This window comes from Paramisgurnus dabryanus, chromosome 16, assembly GCF_030506205.2.
Source record: "Paramisgurnus dabryanus chromosome 16, PD_genome_1.1, whole genome shotgun sequence".
NCBI lineage: Eukaryota > Metazoa > Chordata > Actinopteri > Cypriniformes > Cobitidae > Paramisgurnus > Paramisgurnus dabryanus.
Genome location: NC_133352.1, coordinates 12,791,134 through 12,805,933, shown reverse-complemented (window position 1 = coordinate 12,805,933; position 14,800 = coordinate 12,791,134). Strand labels below are relative to the sequence as shown.

General features: G+C 38.6%; 1 protein-coding gene across 6 annotated transcripts in view; it reads right to left on the bottom strand.

The window, feature by feature from the left end:
- LOC135748302 (uncharacterized) overlaps positions 1-14,800 on the bottom strand; it is a 42,836-nt gene that overhangs the window by 14,004 nt on the left and 14,032 nt on the right. For all 6 annotated transcript variants that reach the window (XM_065266485.2, XM_065266490.2, XM_065266489.2 and 3 more), the window contains 5 exons: positions 12,801-12,880; positions 4,548-4,713; positions 3,923-4,040; positions 1,577-1,735; positions 305-367 (listed from right to left, as the gene is read on the bottom strand). In XM_065266485.2, the coding sequence (XP_065122557.1) occupies positions 305-367; positions 1,577-1,735; positions 3,923-4,040; positions 4,548-4,713; positions 12,801-12,880 (586 nt within the window). The remainder of the gene's footprint in view (positions 1-304; positions 368-1,576; positions 1,736-3,922; positions 4,041-4,547; positions 4,714-12,800; positions 12,881-14,800) is intronic.

Genomic DNA, 14,800 nt, shown 5'->3' with positions numbered 1-14,800 from the left:
ATGATCCATTAGAAATGTGGTGGTGTTTATGTCTACAGGGAAATCACATACCAATAAAAATGTGTAGCCTACATTGTAATGTACTGTAAGTCACTTTGGATAAAAGTGTATGCCACACATCTAAATGTAAATTATTTTAGAGTATTACTGAATTCTTACAAAACAACTGGATTAAGCTAGAATTCATTTATATTTAACACCACATGTGATTATTCTTTTCAATAGGAAATGTTACACAAGCTTGTCATAGACTGATATGAGGAATGTGTAGGGTTAAAAGATTCATGTGTTCTGCAAAAGTCACCTGATCATCATCGCTGTCAGATGTCTCCATGCTCAAACTGCCCCTCTGGGGCAAATGTGACGTCTGCAATGATAAAACAGCATTTTACAATCATTTCCTGTTTAAATGCTTATAAAAATATTGTTTCCCTTTTACTATTTTATTTCTTTATTAAATGAAAGGGATAGTTCGGCCAAAAATGATATTAAACCCATGATTTACTCACCCCCAAGCTGTCCGAGTTGCATATGTCTATCGTTTTTCAGACAAACACATTTTCGGATATTTTAGAAAATGTTTTAGATCTTTCAGTTGATTAAATGTAATGTTACGGGTCCACGACCTTCAAGTCCAAAAAAAGTGCGTCCATCCTTCACAAAATAAATCCAAACGGCTCCAGGATGATAAACAAAGGTCTTCTGAGGGTAATCCACGCAGTGTTGTTGTAGAAATATCCATATTTAAAACTTTATTAACGAAAACAAATACCTTCCGGTAGCGCCGCCATCTCCTCTGTATTCAGGAGAGAGTATTAGCGTAGTGTACGCACTTTTCTTAGTGACGTATAACAAATTCGGAGGGCGGGGGCACAGAGCAGCAGCAGAGTAGCCTCCGTAGGCTGCGTAAGCTCTCATCCTGAATGCGGACGTGACTAAGATGGCGGCGCAACAGGAAGGTAGTTATTTACGTTAATAAAGTTTTAAATATGGATATTTTTACAACAACACCGCGCGGATTACCCTCAGAAGACCTTTGTTTATCATCCTGGAGCCGTTTGGATTATTTTGTGAAGGATGGACGCACTTTTTTTGGACTTGAAGGTCGTGGACCCCGTAACATTACATTTAATCAACTGAAAGATCTAAAACATTTTCTAAAAATTTCCGAAAATGTGTTTGTCTGAAAAACGATGGACATATGCAACTCGGACAGCTTGGGGGTGAGTAAATCATGGGTTTAATATCATTTTTGGCCGAACTATCCCTTTACTAAACTCTTCAATAAACAAAATGTTATCAGTTACCCAAAATATGAACATTTTTCTGTCACTTTTGTGCAGAATGACTTACAAAAATAAAGAACTATATTTCCATACAATACCACTGTGTTAGGAACAAACCTTTTTCTTTTTTATTATTAGTCATAAGTCGTAAGCGCTTATCGAAAAGCACCTGAATTTTTTGACAAAATCCCTAATCATTTCAGTGTACACTATACAGTTTGTACTTTTTAGTGGTTTGTGCATCTGGTAACTTTAGTTATGATATGAAATAACATTAAAGATAACCGTACCGTATGAGGAGTTGAGGCCAGCACAGTGTGCAGGCTGGAGTATTCTGGAGGACTGCAGGGAAGACCATCATCATCAGAGAAAGCTCCTGTATCCTCAGCTTTCCTCCCGTAGATGAGCGCTGGAGGAGAACCCAGACGAATCGCCTGCTTCAGCTGCTGCTGTAGAGACAACCGTAACAGTTCATTCACCTTCATTCATGATGGACAATGTAATAATGGGTCCTATCAATAAGAATTTCATTTTCCTTGATCGCCAGTCCAAAAAGCCAATTCAGCACTTTATGTCTTGGCACAATGCAAACTTTGCATAGAGGTTAATATTAAATGATGGGGCAGTTAAAACTATACTGGAACGAGAGATAGATAGAGAGAAAGAGAGAGAGAGCGAGAGAGGTTAAATTACTCCACATCCAGTTGAGGTGAAAATCTAGGACCTCAGGCAAAAGTTGAGTGCCTAACACATATAGGAGACCATCTGTTTATTTATCTCAAAGATCAATCAGCAATCATGAAGTGCCTGGATTTAAGCACCAGCGCAATCAACTTCTTTCATTTATCAAGCATAACATTAAAGGACACTCCACTTTTTTTTAAATTTTCCAGCTCCCCTAAAGTTAAACATTTGATTTTTATCATTTTGGAATCCATTCAGCTGATCTCCGGCTTTGGTCGTACCACTTTTAGCATAGCTTAGCACAATCCATTGAATCTGATTAGACCATCTAGCATGATACTACGCAGCAGTCGAAAATAGTCCCCTTAGTAACTTTCAATGGCAGGGGACTATTTTCGGGCACTGCGTAATATCATTGCTCCTCCTGCAGCCATATTACAGCAGCAAAGTCCTTGATTATTATGCCAAAATGAGAGTATAGTTCCTAGCCATATCGGCCTAGAAAATCACAACTTCGGTCTTAGTACACAATGTAACTACAGCAGAGTCAAGTTTTAAACAAGAAAAATATTGAAACTCTTTGGTTATTTTTTAGCGTGATGCTTATGGTCTAATCAGATTCAATGGATTATGCTAAGCTATGCTAAAAGTGCCAGACCCGAGATCAGCTGGAAGGATTCCAAAATAGTAAAAATCAAATGTTTAACTCCAGGAGAGCTGGAAAATGAGCATATTTTTTAAAAAAGTGTCCCTTTAAGGACTGCAAATAAATAACTGTAATTGGGCATCTGAATACTTTAATATGTTTTCTGCCTTACTTTTAAAACAGTTAAATTCATGGATAAGAACAATAATGATAGTCACAGGAGTATTTCTGATAATAAAATAAAAAGCTCACACATAGAGGCTGTTTACACTTGGCATTAACATGCGTTTTCGTCGATCGGATCACAAGTGGAGGACGTTAATGCCAGGTGTAAAGGTGTTCAAAACGTTTTGAGCTCGTCCACTTTCGACCACTTTCAACCACATCCAGAGGTAGTCGAAACCACTTTCGATCAGATCGCTTTGGAGTTGTGGAACGCATATGTGGTTGAATGTGTTCGAACAGCCACACGCGACCGCCTTCTCTCCGCCCATTTATCTAATCTGAGGTATTAAACACAAATTTTACGTCTTTTTTTACTTCTGGCGTGAACATACGGTGAACAGCGCTATTTTTAGCCTTTCGTTGATAAAACTACTGCGGGTGTTCTCCGTAGCTTCGTTTTGAAAGCGTGAAAGTTGCGCGATCCTATTTCATCAATTGCGCTGAAAATTTAGAGAAAGCTCCAACATATAAACATACAAAACACTGTGCAGCATGTATACTTGCTAAACAAGCAGCGGACTCCGACATAATATTAGTTTGCGTCCATATAAACTCATCATTACTCCCGCTCGCGCTTGAATGACAGCAGAGAGACTCGCCCACTGTCTCACGGACCGTGCCCTCACAGTATTCAGGACAGAAGGGGTCGAAAGTGTACAAAAGAGACGGATTTAAATACCAGGTGTAAACGTAATGTGTCTCTCTCGTCCACTTGTGATCCGATCGATGAAAACACATCTTAATACCAAGTGTAAACAGCCCCATACTGCTGGATTAACCATTACAGAAAACTAACCAATCATCACCAATACTGTTAGTTTCGGGCACCTGTGCCACAAACCTTACATTAGGTGGTGGTCTTATAAATTTGTTAAGCGCTGTATATAATATACAAAGTTTACAGTCTTTATTTTCATCTGGTGGCTGAATGTCAACAGTGAATCTGAGGCCCTGTGCTAACTTTAACCCAATGTCCAGTGCATTGCCATCACTAATGGAAGAAAAGAGCCAAAGACTATAAAATATAATTCAATTCAATATCATATAATTCCCACACTTCTGTACTTATTATCTGGAATACCTGTAGAGATTTCACTTTTCCATGAATGCCGTCCTGAGATGCTCCTAGTGCCTCGGATGAAGGCGAATCAGAGACGAAGACGCTGTCATGTGACAAGGCTTTATTTCCCATGTTGGACCTTCAAATTGAATACACAAAGGCATTTAACTGAAGCATTATTTTCTTATATATTGTTTTAAAGTCAGCAGATGTTATTCACAATAAAAAGAAGCCTTTAGTCGTAACAATTTCTGAACATGCCAGACATTCTTGTAGAGAAGATAAAGTAAATCATTGTTCAGACTGTTACAGTACAAACCGAGTCTGTACAAATATGCGCCTTACAAAAAACTTATTCAGTGGCTTTTCTGTCCAGAGTAATCTACCATTTACATGCAATGCTTTGAATTAAAGCATCTTCCAAATGCATAAATGTAAATATATCTAGAAGATTTACATAAATACTTAAGTACTCTGGAAAATAGTCTCAGATTAAGCAGAGAGACCTGAAACAAATCAACATACAATTTGTTTGCAGCCACTCCAGATCATTTTAACTCACTTGTAATTTCTATGCAAACCATAAAGGGTGTAGGAAAAAGTAGTAGCAATACAAACCAAATTTATGTTTATTTCATTCCCTTACCCCAACTCATTAACTTTAAGAGTCTGGACAACAGGGGATTCTGTAGAGATGATGTCATCGATTGATTGACTGCCTTTAAAAACGCTCTCTCCCAACGGAGTCGGACTGTCCTTCTTTTTCTTCACAAAAAAATTCTTGAACGTCTGGAATTTGGACTTCTTTTTGGCTGGATTGACAAGAACACAGGAATTCATTTCAATGGGCCCAAGAATGAATCGTGATGTAAAATAATGAATTCAAGAGGTTTACAAATGGAACGCATAAGAAGAACATATGCATACAATTACTCAATGTTCAGTTATGTAAACAGAAGAAGTTTCATTGGCAGAGCGCTGTGTCTCTTCGATCTGATGACCTCCAGTCTTGGAATTTATGTAAACAGCATGTTTAAACAATCATGCTGTAACTTAGACACAAAGACCATTTTTAACAGGGTCAATGAAAGTAAATTAAGGAGTCCCATTGACCGAAAAAATACATTTGACAGGAGAACAGGTGCAGTTTTAGTACAATAACAGCAATGAGCATGGGTTTGTGATTAACTTGTCTTTGTTAAATAATAAACGACTGTACATTTCCCTAAAAGTGCTTATATAATATCTATTTAACTAACTTCTGTCATGATTAAAGACCCTTTCATATTCCCTCTAGGGTGCTTATGTAACACTAATGTGTCTTTAGTTGCCAATAAAACCTTGATTGTATTGCTGAATATGGCTGTAAAATTCATCCGCTGTGTTACTTTGGTTTTAAAAACTAATTTGTTAATAGGTCCACAGAGGTTTAAAATTGATTCATCACAGCACATACTGCCACACACAGCAATACTGCCAAGCACACCATTGAGCCCTATTGTGGATTGAGTAACATTTGCTGTTAAATCGAGCACTTTTGACTTGGTCTTATGGTATGGTGTAATTTTACTAGACTAAAAGAACAGTCTTGTTTTATGCCATTAATCAATTTGATATATTCTGTACATTATAACATGGGACAATCACATGACTTTCAGCATATATTGAGCTTTTCCATTGTGTTGTACAATGAGGCTTAGAACCACGTGGCTTGGCTCGGTTTGCTTATCCAATGCAGTTTGATGGCGCTTCAGAGTGTGTGGGATGATTATATAAACAGGCAACACAAACAAACTCTCAACACGGGAGCGACACAGCAACTAAAAGGGAGTTTGGGAATTTATACAACATAGCACAGATGATGATGTCACTTTGCAGGGAACTACATTTACATTTTCCACTGGTGGCGCTTGCGCTACTAACTTTTTCAGTTACTGGCGCAAAACATGATTTGGTCGCACAAATTAGTTATGGATAATAATGAACAATAATGAAACTGTATTGCATACAGATGTGCTTTTTATTTTACTTTCCATCTTTAAACCACATGCCTTCTTGTTTACATTTTATCATTGCATTGTTTCCCACAGATCTGAAATTTACTTTTGGTGGTAGCCGGATTAAAGGGCAATCATTATCCACCGCCAAAAAATGGTCTACATGTGACAAAGAACTAATAATGTGTGACACAACACAATACTTTGATTTATTAAACAATAATATTAATTTCACATTATAGTTCATTAATCGAACCACCCCAAACTTTCTTTGCCATGAACAAAGCTGACACTGTTTGTCAAAGCACCACGAAAACACTTACTGTTTTTGCACTGATATATGAAGCAATTAGATGACCCCTTTTATAAAACTCAATATAATACAATACTATGTATAGTATATTAATAAACAGTGCAGGTCTTTAGATTAAAAATGTGACTGATGTTATAATGGTTATCATTTATATTAGATTCTATTAGATTATTAGCACTTTTACTGCTTCTGCTCTATCTTTCTATTTCTTTCTTGCCAATTAAAAAAGCTTAATCCACTCATTATTTCAGATTTAAAAGTCTACTTGCTGTCCCGGTGACAGGTGACTTACATTAGCCTACAGCTTTGCGTTTTTTTATATCGAGTCAGCTTGAGCTTTGCTCGTTTAGTGCAATGGGCTTGACATTAGCATTGCAACTCTGCTCAAAAGATATGGTTTATTAATAATAAGATTATAAAAAAAATGGGAGAAAGAAAATGCAGCCCGTGGTCATAACCTGAGGCACGCTGAAACTGCACTCGAACTTTAGCGTGGTAGCCCTCACAACACCATTCTCTGATCGACTTGTGTTTTACACACAATATTAATCAGACTTGGGACCCGAAGTTATTAAACTAGGACCGACCCGGACCCAATTGAACATTTAAAATATAAACCCGGAACCGTACGGGTCCTCAGTGAAGACCTCTAATGGTAAAACTCTGCTCAAGTTCAGAAACATGGAAGGATACATTGTGACACTTGCTTCGCGTCCCACCGACACAATTCATTGAGAAACAGAGAGCACGCGAACGTGCACAGAACTCATCGGGAGAGACACGACGTGCTCGCACGCAAAATGAAGCCAACTTGACATGTTGAAGGCTCAGAGCACGTTATAAAACGTATTCTTAAAATACACATTTCTGTTTTAATAAATGCTCATAGTAAAACATAGCATATTGTCTAAAACAGGGGTTCCCAAACTTTTTTTCCTGCGCACCCCCTTCTATGTCCCAACCGGGTTGGCGCACCCCCAATCCCCATTTTAAAAAAATCCAAAAAAGCTTAGTTTTTTCACCATTAATACTCATGTTTAATCATGCGCAAATAACCAAGGGCCGGTTGCACTAGCCGGACGTTAAGAAGTTGGGTGTAATAGGCCTACGTCGGGCTTAGCTACGTCCAACATTGTGAAAAATATTTACGCCTATTGCACCATCTGAAACTACGCTCAGCGTAGATGATGCGCGCCCCCGTGTATGCGTTTAACCACTGTGATATTTAGACGCCATTCGAGTTTACTATGGTAAAAAACGTACACTTACTGCCGTCAGCTAATAGATGACATATGAGAGGTTTTCTTATGTTTACCAGTGCGTCACGTGCAGACCCATCAAACACATTAACGAAAACCTTTACTGTTCGCACAAAAGGTGTATAATAGTTTGCAGATTCATTATAACAGCTCAAGTTTCAAACAAAATTAAATGAAAGCTTTTAATAAGTTCTCTACAGTAAGTATTTATGTATTTTATTATATAATTCATTGGCGGTCTCTTTACCATGCATGAAAACACATTGCTCGCGTATCCTGTGCCCATGTCTCGTCACATTTCATTATTTCTATTTTTGCCATAAAAAAGTCTCTCTCTCTTGGTCCCTCTCCTCCTTCGTGACTAACAACTTTATCTTAAGACGTCCCGCATGACAGTTTCCCTGATTTCAGTCAGTTAAGCATATTTATAATATATATGGAATGAATGAAACGAGTTGGCACGCATATAGCGGCTGCAGTGCATAACAGAAGAGCAGTGCGTAGAAAAAGACAGCAGCTGTCTTCTACGTTTCTATCAAAAACTAATAAATTATAGTTTTTTATTTAAAATAAAAGCGATTACAAAGGAAATGTTTACTGTTCATTTTTTTTATTTATTTATTGTATGGAAAAATCCCACTTAAAGAAACAGACCGCCATTACATTTTTCCTCTCGCGCACCCCCTGGTGGCAGCTCGCGTACCCCTGGGGGTGCGCGTACCACACTTTGGGAATCCCTGGTCTAAAACATAAGGTAGGTACAAAAATAATCAGTGATACATTTGCGACCCATTATAAATTAGGGTCGCAATGGCATTTCAAATATGTGACCATTTTGGTCGCAGTGTAGTTCCCTGCTTTGTTTGCTCAATTGTACAGGTCTAAAGAAATTTACCCAACCCGAAATGACCCGAATCATTTTTTATCCAAACACGATGTGCATAATTTTTTTTTTTTAAAGAAATACCCAACCCGAGAAAATTGAGACACGAGTCCAACCCAAACCAGTGGCAACTTTTTTTAACCTCACCGGACCCAAATGTAAACGACACCGACTTGTGCGCAGTCTAGATCCCCACACGCACCAGTCACACAGAATGAACCCCATTGGCCTTGCATTCAATTTGGCCCACTGCTCCATTTATTTTCCTTTGTAATCTGATGACAACACCCATATAACTGCTAAAATGTGCGTTTAAAATTAATTGACAGGTCTGTCTCAACAAAAAAATTTACCTACCGCCGGCCACACAATGTCACAAGCGCTCTTGGCAAACAGAGAGGTGGTTGGAAAAGGACTCACACACACAAGTTCGGGTCGTCTTGTGTCCGTTAGGTAAAAACACATTTAATTTAAATTAACCGAGACACGATGCCGCAAATACTATACCCCACCTGTGTTCAAGGCACATGTGAAACTCAGGTCGGACCTCGGGTTTTTGGATCTAAGTGGACCCCCGTGAAGAACTCAACTCAATGGTGCATGAGGGTAAGCTAATCTTGCATATAATGACACTGGTACTAGTGACAATTCAATATGGTAATGGTAATGTTAACAATTAAATGATCTTCGATTAATTGTCAATAGAATTAAATCGATAAAACATTACGATTGTCGAATAAGCAAGATCATGCATGTGTGCGTCACCTGCGCAAAACACATACAGCCGGAGAAAAAAATGAAGCAAGCGCGGAGAATTAAACAAGCCATGATTACAACAAGGCTCGATGCCAAACACACCGTGCTTTTTAATGTCGTGCAAGACTAGGCTGGCTGCCAACGCAACAAAATGGCATCCGCAGTGGATCTGATAGGGTCCAATACAGAAAATGCAAATACGGTTAGGATACTGAAAGCAAAGATCCTCTTCAGGGAAGCCTGCAAGCTTAGCATAGCAACAGTGCCGGTTTAAATGAACAGATTAAAATGTCATCTTAAATTCTGTCAAGAAACTGTAAACTATAACTAACTGTCGTTACACTCTGCACCCTGCAACATTTATCATTGATCATCATTATTGACTGGCTGACGTGCTGAGTGTTTTCTAATGGAAGGCTCCCATCTGCAGCTTACTGTACATGGTGGACCCCCCTCCCAAAAGTGAGCAGTACCATACTATTCAATGGAAAAGCACCAATAGAAAACATAAATAGAGTTTGGTGTAACCAGTTTTAATAATTACACCAAAAATGTTATAAAAGTTTAAGACAAAGGTTAAAACAAACAATAAAAGGTCAATCTTCATTACTGAATAAAGCATGCCGAGTGAACAATGATGGGATAATGACCTTTAATTTGGGCACATGCATTATTCTCAAAGCTCTTTGCTTGTTGTGTTAAGGGCAATTTTTAAATATAACAATATTATATGATTATGTTGCCAGATCAGATTACATTGACACAATATAAGTCTGTACTGGGGCATGATGCTTAATTAACATTGCAATACTTAATACTCAATGCAATAACAGGCATAAAATAAATATATCTCATTATACTGGGGAGCTCAGACCTAGCATCTCATGCACTTCAGACACTGGAAACACAATGATAAAGTATGGGCCTATAAACCGGGCGATGATGCTTGCTATGCTTCTCATAAATTACATCCAAAAGCCAAAGGGCGCTCTTGTGCAGAAACTCAATATGGGCCACAGAAGAAGAACCGCAGCTATAGAAAATGGCTTAAGCATGCATTATTATTGCTGTTCTTTTCAGGTATTTTCATGATTTAAGATTGATAAGGTCTTCCTACTGATCAAAAGCCGTAGCACATGAGAAAGCTTAAAGATTCAGAAATTATAGGCTAGGCATTATTAGTGTATATCGCCATTTTTCCCATCCGTCCTATCCCTAATAAAGTCTTTTTTTCCCTAAAGATCTTACAGAGCGAGAACACAAGATAGTGACTTCAGGCTTTGTCTGCTGGTGTTCCCTTACTGCTTGACATCCTGTCTCTCCCACTCTCATCATGGGTTAAGTCACATGATGTAGATGTACTATTAATGCCTACAGTCTCCAGCTGCGGCTGTCTGAAGGGAATAAACAACACAGAGAAACCCTGTCGCCTCTTTTAAATCACTCAATGCTCGGTTATATCATCACATAGTAAGGGATGTTAAATATTGTCTTCTAAGTACAGAGACTCAGTATGAGTAAATGTGGCCACATTAAATGCTCAGTGCACCGGAAGAGAAGTTTGCATTTTGCAGTTTATTCTGTGGTTTCCCTACAGGGATGTACAATAAAACTGTTTATGCTAATACATCACAAAAAGACTAAATAAAATATGAACGACTGTTGTATATTAATTGATATATAAATAGCTATTCAAATTAATTGTCAGATATTAAGGGGTGCTGCTAGATATTTTCGCCCTCCCTATTTATGGCGCTTTTCCATTCCATTCAGCTTACCTCACTTTGGCTTGGTTAGCTTTTCCATTAGGAGGGATTATAGGTGTGTTGTTATATTTGCGCTGCCTACTGCTGTGACATCATACAAGTAAGAGCATTGTTGTACATTCTCATACATTTATTTATTTCTCAGTCCGGCCACAAAATCGAAGTGTAAGTCGACGCGCTCTGCCGAGCTTCATTTAAGCTGCAAAATGCCGTACATCTGGAGTTTTGCGTTGCGAATGTGCCGCAAGTCGAAAAAACTTGTATGGTGTTCCTGACTCTCAATCTGTGGATGTTTTTCACTGCTAAAAGGGAGTTTGGAAACTTACAACAAAGCACAGACAACAACAGGTTTGCTTGAGCCAGTGCAAGCATGGAGGTAAAGCTAATCTTGCGTTTAGCATAACGCTCTTCACGATTTCCTCAGACCAATCAGTGATCTTCAGTGTTTTCACATCACATTATAGTATCAGCTCAGCTCGCTTGGAACCCCAGCCGAGGTGGTACTAAAAAAATTAGCAGGTACTACGTAATGCACCCAATGGAAAAGCCCCTAAAAGTAAGCCAACCTGACCCAAACCGTGGGGTACCATGTAATGGAAAAGTGTGTCAGCTATGACCCCCTGGATTTTGTAACATGCTCTATCTACTGCTACCTATTTTTTAGGAGTTAAAAAAAGAATCAATAACAATGACTTAACTGATAGCGCTCAGATCCTATCATGCAGTACATTAACTCTTTCCCCGCCATTGACGAGATATCGCGTCAATTAAGAGAAAACGCTTCCCCGCCAATGACGAGATTTTCCGTCTTTCCGCTATTATCCACCAGGTGGCGCCCTTCCGCAACTTTTTAAACCCGGAAGTATTGCCCTATGGCATGCTGCTGCATGTCCGTGTCTGTTTTAAAGATCGCTCTGAATGGGATCTCTATGAAAAGTCCGTCACAAAAATGGAATTATCTCTGCTTTTTGCTCAAAATATGGTGTTTTTGCAGAAACCTACCCATATTCAAAAGCTGATTACAAAAGAACCACTAAAAGTAGGATGAAACGTTTTTTTTTTGTTTGAAAGCAGAGGGTCTGTTCTTTCATTTGGTATATTGTATGTTTATATATTTAAAGAAGAACATTTTCTGGAAGGCATTAAACTTTGGTGAAAATCATGAAAAACGCTGGCGCTGGCTGGCAACTTTTAAAAAAAAATGCTGGCGGTGAAAGAGTTAATGGTAAGCACAGTACCGTTTCAAAAATTCATGTTAGTACTTCATACGGGTACCAAAGAGTGCAAATTATTACCTTAAAGGCACCAAGTGTATACATATGTGTACCTACAGTAAATGATACATATTAGGACCTTTTCTCAAAGCCCCAGTGACAGCTACGGACCATTTTGTCTGACAAAGCCCCATAAATATATGTGACCGACTCATTCACCAACAGCACAGAAGCATCCTGTGATAAAACTGGACGTATGTAAGATTACCCAACTGGCGTACCTCCAAACACGCTCTAAACATTGACCAACTCTTGAACCTAATAGACTTAGACAGACCCACGATCCTATGAGGAGCTTGGCTCCCCTCTCGAGTGCCCTTGGCTAATCCGCATCATTGCGTGGGCCTGGCTTCTGCAGGATCTGACTCTAGTTTAGGACTTCCTGCTTCCCACAATAATTCCAAGCAAAAGATGAATGTCGGACAACAGAAAGCATGCTCGTACGGTTCACACAAACAGTGGCTTTGTCTCTTGTATGTGATATTAGAGTCTTGTATGTCCTCGGCGAGTATCCTAATCTTTAACGTGTGATATCTATAGAGGTTTAATGTATAGCAGTATAAGACTGAAGTTCTCAAACTGGGGGGCACGAGATGGTGCCGGGGGGGGGGGGCAGTTTTATGACATTTTATAGAATAAATTGGACGTTACCTGAACATTCTTCTGCTGCTTCTGATGTTTCACTAGTGCATGTGACATCTAGAGATCCTGATGCCATGATGTCACAATCACTAAATGGAAGAAAAAGTTATAAGTTATTATATTACAATGGAAAAAACATTGAAAAAACAAAGAAGTATGTATTAACCCGAGTATTCAATGTGAAGCTTTGTGATAGCTGGAATGAAAATCTCATTAACTCCAATAGAAATCTCATAACTTGACTCTAAGAAGACAACATGACTTCATGAAAATATGACTTTTTCCATGTTTAAGTGCTATAATTGGGTCCCCAGTGCTTCTAATCAACCTAGAAAATGTGATAAACTCATTAAAATAGTTTTGGTAAACCATTCTATGCAAGCATGTGAAAAAAATAGATCTTTGAAATTTGACTCCCTTTGTGATGTCAGAAGGGGATAATACCACCTCTTAATCTGCACTATCCAACCACAGCACTGCCATTTAGTGCAGAGATCAGCTCAATTCCATTTAAAAGGACACACCCCAAAACACCAACTTACACCAACAAGTTGCTTACACCAACAAAGTGGCAATTTTAACATGTTATAATAAATTACCTATGTGATATTTTGAGCTAGAACTTCACATATGTATTCACATTGGGGACAACAACGATTTATTTGACATCTTAAAAAAGTCTTGCAAAATGTCCCCTTTAAAGTTACAGTTAATCAATTTTAAGACCATTTGTCTTCCACATAGTTAATAAATATGTAGCAGTTTACTGCTGTCCTGTATGTCCACACCCACGCCAGTAGATCTGTTACACCCAAAGATGCAAGGCAGGTGATAAGCTGACATTTACTCATGATCTTACTGCACTGGAGCCGACTCAACAGACCCACAGTATCTTAACAACCAGACCTGCTGATACCAGCAGCCCAACCTGATTCCAGATCAGCTGGGACTTTAGTGTTTCCTGGATTAGCTTCTTCGGTGAAACACTGCCAGCTCACCAGAAGGAAACCCTCTAACAGTATCTGTGACAGGCAGCCACAGCTCCAGACCAGAGGAATGACCAAACAGGATGTGAGGGGAATTCGCAATCTAGTTCAACATGCACAGCGGTCGCATCCCTCAACAGGGATTATTCTATTTTAAGAAAGTCTGGTTTTATGCTTGCTTGACTTGCTCGCTACTTTGTAGATAGGTCATATAAGCTATTATAATAGCACTTGTAAATTGTGTTTTAAAACATATAATTTTTTCATGCTATACATTTTTAGATAAAAGTAAAGTCCATAAGTGTCAACAAGCTTAGACTGTGAAAACTGTAAGCCTGGGACATTTTTGCATTTGTAAAATGAAAGTATAATGTGATAATTGTAATCTTGCATCCAAGTAAACACTAGATACAAACCTTAAAAAAAATTAAACTTTAACTTTAATTAATCTGTAGAAAAGTTACTGTACATGGGCCTTTTAGATTATTTATTTAATCTCATGGTGACCCCTCTTCCATCTCCTCTCATAATGGTTTCTGTACCATCACCATTATCTACTTCCTGTGTATCTACTACATATTGGCGGCCAGTAACTTTTCTTCCGAGGGGCGCGAATTCAAACTATTGAGAGTGTCGTGTGTTGCTTGTCATTTCGAAATATGGGTTCGTTGCATCATGTGAACCATGTGCATCATGTGTCTTGTCAAAATGCGTGTCTGCTGCACATGCATCAAAAAGGTTTATGATAAAAGAAGCGCTCACAATCACAAAATACTCGCAAGACACTAACTTAACACTAAACTCTGATTACACATGAGATTAAGTGAGTTTGATCGTCCCTTTTATCATAAACCCTTTAGACTTGTGTGCGGCAGGCACTTATTTTGACAAGACACACGATCCACATGGTTCACATGACGCGCCGAACACATATTTTTACATGACGAGCCACACACATTATGGCCTAAATACATGTTTTGACGAGCTTCACATCGTGCACCATCGAAAAAGAAGTCACTGGCC